Source organism: Oncorhynchus keta, chromosome 6 (genome assembly GCF_023373465.1).
Source record: "Oncorhynchus keta strain PuntledgeMale-10-30-2019 chromosome 6, Oket_V2, whole genome shotgun sequence".
NCBI lineage: Eukaryota > Metazoa > Chordata > Actinopteri > Salmoniformes > Salmonidae > Oncorhynchus > Oncorhynchus keta.
The window spans coordinates 30,328,010-30,338,747 of NC_068426.1; the positions used below are offsets into that span (position 1 = coordinate 30,328,010).

A 10,738-nucleotide genomic window follows, 5' to 3' on the forward strand; every position below is an offset into this window, starting at 1 on the left:
GATTCGCACTCATCTCTTTCAGTATTTGTGCTGAACCACTCGTAAAAGTTGGAAGAGAAGTAACAGAGGAATACACTCTGCTTTGTATATGGGAAGCAACTAACAATGTCCATGGGTAATTGTAACAGCTATTCCTAGATGTATTTATATTATTATTATTAGTAGTAAGTCGTATTATTATAAACGGCAGCAGTCGAGTAGTTATAATAGGCCTATCAATTTATTATTCTAAAAGTATAAGCCTAGTAGTATTGATATTAGTATTATGTGCACTGTTGTTCAGTCCTATTTTACAGGTTCCACTGTAGGCTAATAGCCTACATTGTCTTTTACTTTTTGGGAATAGGATTCTTAACAAAAATGAAAATTATAGGTATTTTTAAAACAACAACACTTCATGCACGTGATCTACTGTGGGCCTTCATTTGGCTAATTTCTAGAGTATTACTTACTCAAAAAATTACTTTCAAGGCAAATGTCTTTTTTTGTAAAACAATATTTATTCTCATTGAAAAACAAACCGTGTAAAAAATATCACACTCCGATTATACAATACTTGCCAAAGAATGTACAATGTTTTATTACTGAAATAAGCACACACTGCATATAAATGAATGACCTTCATCTTTGTGTCTTTTAAATACAGAGCACAAATCAAAACAGTAAAAAAAAAGCCAAACTAAAAAACATGTGTGTTTGACACAATATACATTGTTTGAGACGTGATCATGTTTAACCTTTCATTTAGTCGATATCCTGAGACGCCCTAGACTTAAATGAATCACTTCATAAACAATGAAAGTTCGTGGAGAGAAAATTAGATTGACACTAAAATTGTATTAACATAAATATAGCCGAATATTTTTTTTACAGAATGAATTGGCACGAATAGTGTTAATGTCCATCATTCAGCTGCGTGTTACCAAAAAACATACAAAAATAATCCTACCTTCAAAAGAGGGGGCGTTTTTGTTTGTGTTTCTTGAAAACTTGGAAGTTAGTTTATAGAAATTAACAGCCACTAGTACCGTTCAGAATTATGTTGGGAAAGTTCTCGACCATGTGTAAAACAGTTCCTGGGTGCATACTCAGCGGCTGGTTGGGCGACTGTGGCGCGAGGGAAGACGATAACATTGGAACAACAGTAGAAGTCCGCGAAGCACAGTGATTGTGCGCAGGGCTCAGCGAACTCCCAATGATACTCTCTATGGAGAAGGTAGAGCGCTGGACAGGCGAACTGGATTTGGCTGCAGTGTGTATGGGTGAAACCAGGCTGGGACTGAGCTGGGGTAAGAACCTGCTCCTCGCTAAGTCACTGGAGGTGGGCAAGGACGGTGCCGAGATAATGGTCCCAGTGTGTGAATGCCTGGACTGTTGCTGCTGCTGAAACGCGAAAAGCGCAGAGTGTGTGTGGTAGGACTGCAGCTGGATACCGTAGCCGCAGCCGTAAGGTCCATAGCCGTACGCAGCAGCGGGGATAAAACTGTTATGCTCCCGCAGCAAGTCCTGCTGCTGCTGTCGTTTGAAGCGTTTCCGTCGTCTCAGAAAGCTACCGTTGTCGAACATATCGGCAGACTCTGGATCGAGGGTCCAGTAGTTCCCCTTCCCGGGGTTTCCGGGTTCCCTCGGTATCTTGACGAAACAGTCGTTTAGTGACAAATTGTGTCGGATTGAGTTCTGCCACGCGGGGAATTTTTCCCGGTAGTATGGGAAACGGTTGCTGATGAAATCACAGATCTCGCTGAGGGTGAGCCGCTTCTTGGGGCTCTGGAGAATGGACATGGTGATTAAGGCGATGTAGGAGTATGGGGGCTTCACCAGGATGTTCTTACTGGCTGGTTTGTACGGATCCCGGGACGAGGAGATGTCTAGGCATGGCGGGGAGCCAGCCAGGAGATCATCGTGCATCTGCGCCACCTCGTCTACGTAGGAGCGCGTCTGGCTGTCCCCATCCTCCCCTTCGCCGACCACGTCGATGTCGGTCTCTTCCGAAAGGATGGAGGCATCCGACATCTCGGAGCTCAGAGTCATGGCTCACGGCTGGTTATGCAGAGCGCTGCACTGTGCTGTGCGCTCCCAGAAGCTACGGCGGAAAGGAAGAGGAGATGCTGCCCGTGCTACTCTGCCCTCTTTCAAGACAACTCATATGAGGGGATGAGAGGAGCACGCCGGCGGTAAGAGATGTCCCTTTTTCCAAGCACTTTCATGTGTTTTGGGGATTTTTTCGTTTTTCAGTAGCGCACCATTCGGATGTTAGTTTGAAGTGTGTTTAAAGGACCTGAAAAAGGCCGAACCTGAATCCTAAAGAGGGCGGATCTTCCATCGCGCTTTATACCAGTGCTCTGATCACATGGCGAAGGAACGTCACCAAGGCAAATGAATAGAGGGGGGAAAAAGCAAAACATTGTATTTGAAAAAGAACTGTGGACGATTTAAAAAGTTTGGTTCTATTTTGGTGGTCATCTTGGTATAGGCTACACATATGGTTCATCTAAAGATTTCATTTCAGCTTTCATTTCTGCATGCAGAACAAAGCCAATGCAGGACTATCCCCTTTAGATAATAATTTATTGTGATAAAAAGCTCTAACATGATAGTGGGATTTTATGCTTGAAAGAAGTAGGCCTATGTATACAGTTATGGCATTTTAGAAATTCCATTTCACCATTAAAAGGTAATGGTTCAGATGAATTAATGATTTATAGCCTACATCAAACTAAATTATCAGCATTTTTAAAATAAATTATTACAGACGGAATTTCATGTCCCACTCTCCACGCATCATAGTTTGCGTGATCCGGTAGTTATCTAGATTATCCGCGAGCCATTTGTAATGGAAAAGAGTCAGCTGTTAACTTGCATCAGTCACGGGTCACGCAGAGCATGCGAGCAGCTCGAAAAATAAGGGCCTCTATCTCCCATGCACAGACTTTATAGCACTGAATGAAGATGTTCAAGATAATATAGAAAGAAAATCGAATACATCTGTTTTGATGAGTTTCTATAATGTTTTGATGAGATCGTGATGTTTACGCATGGTACAAAATCCGTTATTTGGGTTATCTCGATCATGTTATCTGCTGTAATATATTGTAATTGCCTGCATGTAACAGTGTGAAACTTTCTTGCGTAATACGGCTCTAGCAAAAGAGTGTGTCGAGCATATCTCTAAAATCTTTACAATCTGAATGTAGGCTACACGTGCGTAATTGCTCTATGCACAGCACCAGCTAATACATTTTGAAACTACACCAACATAGGCTTATATGATGTTTTTTGATGAATTAATTTGAAATATATAGGCCTAGAGAATATATAACTCGTAATTATATTGTAAAACGGAACTGATAGTTCAGAACACCTCCCCATTGTGGTGTTCCTTTTCATTGCCTTTGCACTAGAAGTATAGGCACGAGAAGTAGGATAATACGTTATGATTTCTAAAATGTTCCTGCTCACCAATCAATTTTAAATGATAGGCTATGGTTACACGATTCATTCTAAAGAACCCCCTTTAACAACTCGGAGACAGTCACGTTCATGAAGTTGGGCGAAGTGAAGAATCCCCATTTGTTGTTGAGTGAACTTGGTTCATATGTTTTCTTTAGTGAATTTACAAACATGTGACAATAACAATCTAAACTGGGACTCACTTTGTTATGGCACTAGGCTAGTCTAAATCAGGCATGTATTGCACCCACAACTAGACACATTTGAGACATATCTCTTGACACAGGTGAAAGATGATCATATCTAATATATCACACCAATATAGGGTGCGTGAAAATAAATCAGTAAATAAAACGTATAAAATACGTTTTCAAAGCGCTGAAAACCTACTCAACGTGCGTTTTTGCAACAATAAAATACAAGTAAAATTACATTTTAATGCAAATAGGATATGAATTAATGTTGTTATCATAACGTCCCTTTCTATGTCCCCCACTAAGTTAAGTTGGTAAATTCAGAAACAACTATAGCCTACCAAAGCACTACAATAACAATAGATCCTGTAGGCCAATAAATAATAAAATAATGGGTTTAGGTTCCCTTTATGTCAGTAAGAAAATGTGTGGTGCTTTTTTGATGACCATATAAAGCTACCCCATGGCAGAGTTGTATGACGACTTATGTTTATTTTACTCTGGCCTATCTACGGCAGCGTTTCTGCTGGACTAGCACCATCTAGCGGATAAAAAGTCCACACTCCATCCAACGGACGACTACTTTGACGACTTCAGCTTTTTAAAAATGTGACTTTGACAACACTTTTATTTCCCCTTTCGTTATTTTCTATGTCATTTGGATAATATTTATATTCCACAAACAGTTTATGATTTACATTCAAGCCTTTGCGTTCTCACAAATTAACCAGTTGTTGGCTGACAATTGGCTTAGGCCTAAACCTCGCCAAAAGGCCATAGAACTCTCTCAAATACACATCTCTCTCAGACAGGTATTAACACCATTTTTAATGACTATCGAAATAATGGCCTTTCGATTTAACTCTTCAAAATTAACACAGCAGTGATATAAAATATTTTTAGTCATGCATACAAACATTTTTGAATTATTTGAAAATCACTAGTATGTGTTTATTAGTTTGTTTGTTTGTGCTAAATATCATATGTATACCCTAATAGCCATTGTCTTAAGAGGGATATTGTGCTGTCTTTATAGGAAAATAGATAATATGGACCACAATTAGGCATACTTATTGCCACATGCACTACATTATATGGACACAATGCAGTTTTAGGTTGTAAAATAGAAAGGTAACCCTACGTGGATTGAATATTTTATGTTTTATTCCTGTAAAAAAAATATTAGGCTCATAAAGAATCTCAGTTGATGCTGACCGTTTCTGGCAAATTAATTGTCACCATATGGAAACGAAGCCTTGTTGAACAGTGGAGAGTTAAAACATAATTATAAATACTTTCGTAATCGTCCTATTCCCTTTTCAAATGCCTATTTTAGACTTGCAATAACCTAGTCTTGGAGAAGGCTACGGATGGATTTATAAATGATCAATTATCAGTCACTTTCAGACAAAATAAATCGAATAACGAGTGACACGTTGTAAGTGACACTTACAAATTAATAGGTGAAAGTTGATTTTTTTTTAAAACGGTAATAATTTATTTGAATGAATCATTTTAATTTGCACTGAAACTCTCGGAAGATGTTTGAAATGGGTTTTGCTCTATACGTTTACGATTGTCACCTACATCATTTGGTCTATATGGGGAAAGCATTTAGCCTGTTTGCATCATGCTTTCTATAATTACTCATTTGACATTATTTCGTTAAGTTATTAGTATAGTTCAGGTTTAGCCTATAGCTAAAGGAGGGTGATATTTTAAAACTGACACTTAAAGCAGGGCTCGCATGTGTGGTAAACCACTTCTAAAGTGGTTCTAAATTCCCCTCTGCGATCGGAGGGTGTTTCCGTGCCACGGGGTACCAAGAAAGCACTTACTGCTGAACGCAATCCCTGCCTCCCTGCCTCTAGCTCTGACAAATCCTATGAATGTCACCAAAACAGTCCGTCTCTCCCGGGGGACTTGGTAGCCTGTGATTCATATGTATCACATGCCTAAAGGGCAAGACAATACCAGTGCACATATTGTGAGTGCGTGCGGCTGTACGTGTGCGTGATTAGGGCTAATGTGTAAGGTGTTGTGTGTGTGTGTGTGTGTGTGTGTGTGTGTGTGTGTGTGTGTGTGTGTGTGTGTGAGAGAGAGAGAGAGAGAGAGAGAGAGAGAGAGAGAGAGAGAGAGAGAGAGAGAGAGAGAGAGAGAGAGAGAGAGAGAGAGTGTGTGTGTGAGAGAGAGAGGGTGTGTGTGTGTGTTTGTGTGTGTGTGAGAGAGAGAGAGTGTGTGTGTGTGTGTGAGAGAGAAACGGTGTGTGCGTGCGTGGGCGCCCGTGTGTGTGTGTGTGCATGTGTGTGTGTACACAATGCACAGTTTAGGCTACTTCAGGAAATATATTGTATATTTGTGAATAACCTGAGAAATATATAGACTACTTATTAAATATTTGTGAAAATACTTGAGATTGTTTCTGTTGGGACAAAGTAAACATGGCTAACTTTGATCTGGTAATGTAGTGGTGATTCCATATGACACACTATTTGCACAGTTTGAGATCAGTTCAAGATGTATCCACAGAATTTACTTTCCTAACTTAGATATTTGGTTGGTGTTCCCATCCCATGCATTAGGCCTATGGTAGATTATCAAATGCAGAATTCCAATATATTTGATGTACCATACTCTTCCAGTGAGACAATAAGAACTGTCTGCTCTCTCCTCTCTACTGTGGGAACACTTCCTGGTATCCTGGTCAGCTAACCTGTATAGGTTACATGTGACCAGTGACCTGTAACCCCATGTGAGAGTGTCACTACTGTACAAAACCAAGTTCAAACATTCCTAGCTAGACAACATATACACAACAGATTCAATGAGCATGTAAGCAGACCTAAATGGCTTCTACAAGTAAGGTGAATAGATTGACAAGGTGTCACAAAGTTTTCATCACAGGAAGATCCATGATGCCTCATGTGCTAGCCCACTGTGGAGGGTTATGTTAGGAAGTTCTATTCAAATCTGGACAAAGAGACACTTTGGCCAAAATGGGTGGGCTATCATTGTTTGCTTTTCTGTTGCATAGTGTTTAGTCTACATTAGGCTACATTCTTGTGCTCTCATTGCCATGGGAGTTTTGTACTGGACTGGAGTTTGTTGTTGTTGTTGTAATTCTTTGAATATTAATTAGCATTCCACAAATAGGTATACCAGTTTGGCAGTCTGTGTAGGCTACGTCTAGGCTTACTGTTATTGCATTGTAACAGGCTTTAGGTATGGGATCCAAGTTTTATGCTCTATTGAAATTATAATACCATTCAGTACAGGCTAGGCTTGGTCTAGGTCTAGGCTATGGTGACACTTTCCACCTTGTTCTCACACACAGAATGAGGGGGCCTTCAAAATTACATTGTGACTGATAACGCAGGATGTAATGCAGCTCATCGCCTTATAGCCATTACTTATAATAAAAAAAAAAATGTTTTATTTATTTCACCTTTATTTTTAATTTTTAATTTATTTCACCTTTATTTAACCAGGTAGGCTAGTTGAGAACAAGTTCTCATTTGCAACTGTGACCTGACCAAGATAAAGCATAGCAGTGTGAACAGACAACACATAGTTACACATGGAGTAAACAATTAACAAGTCAATAACACAGTAGAAAAAAAGGGGAGTCTATATACAATGTGTGCAAAAGGCATGAGGAGGTAGGCGAATAATTACAATTTTGCAGATTAACACTTGAGTGATAAATGATCAGGTAGGCCAGTTGAGAACAAGTTCTCATTTACAACTGCGACCTGGCCAAGATAAAGCAAAGAAGTGCGACACAAACAAAAACACAGAGTTACACATGAAATTAACAAACGTACAGTCAATAACACAATAGAAAAAAAATCTATATGCAGTGTGTGCAAATGAGGTAAGATTAGGGAGGTAAGGCAATGAATAGGCAGTACTGGCGAAGTAATTACAATGTAGCAATTAAACCGTGGAGTGATAGATGTGCAGAAGATGAATGTGCAAGTAGAGATACTGGGGTGCAAAGGAGCAAAAAAATAAATAACAATAGGGGGATGAGGTAGTTGGATAAAACATAAAGATAAACAAGTGGAAGGTAGGTCTAGGCCTACTCAACAGAATAATTGGCTGCAGTTTTATTCTATAACCGATGAGTAACTACAGATTAAGATCATTTTATTGGACAATTGCACACAAGGTTCAACCCAAAATGTGACTTTCGCTTTTAAGCCAACCCATCCGAAAGATAAATAGACCTATATACAGATTTTTTGGAGACGTGTGGGGGGCTGCCACACTGGGCGCTGTTGTGCCTTGCTCAGGGGCACAACAGCAATGCTCCAGTTGGCAGCTCACTTCCCACTAGATTTGGCATTCAAACTGGCAACCCTCTCTAACCCCTAGGCTACCTACCGGTTAGAAAGGCTTGCTATTCAATCTAGTCATAAGAATAATATAATTTCACTGAAACAAGCGCTGTCTTGGTGAGGGCAGGGCACTCACCAAGGTGGGCAGCAGTTTCCACACCTGGGAGTTCCCAGAGAAATGCTGGAGATGATTGCACATACAGTTGAAGTCAGAAGTTTATATACACCTCAGCCAAATACATTTAAACTCAGTTTTTCACAATTCTTGACATTTAATCCGAGTAAAAATTCCCTGTTTTCGGTCAGTTAGGATCACCACTTTATTTTAAGAATGTGAAATGTCAGAATAATAGTAGAGAGAATGATTTATTTCAGCTTTTATTTCTGTCATCACATTCACAGTGGGTAAGAAGTTTACATACACTCAATTAGTATTTGGTAGCATTGCCTTTAAATTGTTTAACTTGGGTCAAACGTTTTGGGGAGCCTTCCACAAGCTTCCCACAATAAATTGGGTGAATTTTGGCCCATTCCTCCTTACAGAGCTGATGTAACTGAGTCAGGATTGTAGGCCTCCTTCCTCACACACGTTTTTTCAGTTCTGCCCACAATTTTTCTATAGGATTGAGGTCAGGGCTTTGTGATGGCCACTCCAATACCTTGACTTTGTTGTCCTTAAGCATTTTTGACATGGAAGTATGCTTGGGGTTATTGTCCATTTGGAAGACCCATTTGCAACCAAGCTTTAACTTCCTGACTGATGTCTTGAGATGTTGCTTCAATATATCCACATAATTTAAAATTCCTCATGATGCCATCTATTTTGTGAAGTCCACCAGTCCCTCCTGCAGCAAAGCACCCCCACAAAATGATGCTGCCACTCCCGTGCTTCACGGTTGAGATGGTGTTCTTCAGTTTGCAAGCCTCCCCTTTTCCCTCCAAACATAACAATGGTCATTATGGCCAAACAGTTATATTTTTGTTTCGTCAGACCAGAGGCCATTTCTCTAAAAAGTACAATCTTTGTCCCCATGTGCAGTTGCAAACCGTAGTCTGTCTTTTTTATGGTGGTTTTTGAGCAGTGGCTTCTTCCTTGCTGAGCGGTCTTTCAGATTATGTCGATATAGGACTCGTTTTACTGTGGATATAGATACTTTTGTACCTGTTTCCTCCAGCATCTTCACAACGTCCTTTGCTGTTGTTCTGGGATTGATTTGCACTTTTTGCACCAAAGTACGTTCATCTCTAGGAGATTTTTAAAATTTAGTTTTGGCTGATTTCTTTTGATTTTACCGTGATGTCAAGCAAAGAGGCACTGAATTTGAACATAGGCCTTGAAATACATCCACAATACATCCACAGTGCCTGAAGCCACTCAATGGACTCCCATGATTACTCGGCTACGCATGCCTCTCCCTAACGTCAATATGCCTTGTCCATTGCTGTTTTGGTTAGTATTTATTGCCTTATTTCACTGTAGAGCCTCTAGCCCTGCTCAATACGCCTTAGTGAACACTTTAATTCCACCTCCAACACATTCGGTGACATCACCTGGTTTAAATGATATTCCTAGAGACAATATCTCTTTCATGGTCACTCTATGCACAGGTTTAACCCCACTGTATTCACATCCTACCATACCTTTGTCTGTACATTATACCTTGATTCTTTTCGTTTGTTTTATTCACTGTCCTAGCACACTCTGCCAACCCAAATGCCTTAGCCATGTCTGAATCCTGCCTCAGGAAGATTACCCAAAATCCTGACATTTCCATCCCTAACTATAACATTTTCTGACAAGATAGAACTGCCAAAGGGGGCGGAGTTGCAATCTACTGCAGAGATAGCGTGCAGAGTTCTGTCTTACTATCCAGGACTGTTCCCAAACAATTCAAGCTTCTACTTTTAAAAATCTACCTTTCCAGAAACAAGTCTCTCACCGTTGCCGCTTGCTATTGGCCACCCTCTGCCCCCGGCTGTGCCCTGGACACCATATGTGAACTGATTGCCCCCCATCTATCTTAAGAGCTCGTGCTGATAGGTGACCTAAACTGTGACATGCTCAACACCCTGGCCATCCTACAATCTAAGCTTGATGCCCTCAATCTCACACAAATTATCAATGAACCTACCAGCTACAACCCCAAACCTATAAACACTGGCACCCTCAAAGATATAATCCTAACCAACTTGCCCTCCAAATACACCTCTGCTGTTTTCAAGCAAGATCTCAGCGATCACTGCCTCATTGACTCCATCCGTAATGGGTCCGCGGTCAAACGACCACCCCTCATCACTGTCAAACCCTCCCTAAAACAGGCCTTTTTAATCAATCTGGCCCGGGTATCCTGGAAGCATATTGACCTCATCCCGTCAGTAGAGGATGCCTGGTCATTCTTTAAAAGTGCCTTCTTCACCATCTTAAATAAGCATGCCCCTTTCAAAAAATGTAGAACCAGGAACAGATATAGCCCTTGGTTCTCTCCAGACCTGACTGCTTTTGCCCAGCACAAAAAATATCCTGTGGCTTTCTGCATTAGCATCAAATAGCCCCCGTGATATGCAACTTTTCAGAGAAGTTAGGAACCAATATACACAGGCAGTTAGGAAAGCTAAGGCTAGCTTTTTCAAGCAGAAATCTGCATCCTGTAGCACAAACTCAAAAAAGTTCTGGGACACTGTAAAGTTCATGGAGAGTAAGAGCACCTCCTCCCAGCTGCCCACTGCACTGAGGCTAGGAAACACTGTCACCAC

The 10,738-nt window shown here is 40.6% G+C and overlaps 1 protein-coding gene across 1 annotated transcript; it reads right to left on the reverse strand.

The window, feature by feature from the left end:
- Positions 1-478: 478 nt before the first annotated feature.
- LOC118385375 (forkhead box protein D1-like) lies at positions 479-3,241 on the reverse strand. The gene has a single exon (XM_035772476.2). The coding sequence runs from the start codon at positions 2,029-2,031 to the stop codon at positions 1,012-1,014; it is 1,020 nt and encodes a 339-aa protein (XP_035628369.1). The 5' UTR covers positions 2,032-3,241; the 3' UTR covers positions 479-1,011.
- Between the last annotated feature and the right edge of the window lie 7,497 nt (positions 3,242-10,738).

Coding starts and splice junctions, on each gene's coding strand:
- LOC118385375 (XM_035772476.2), bottom strand. CDS start 2,031: ATGACTCTGAGCTCCGAGATGTCGGATGCCTCCATCCTTTCGGAAGAG.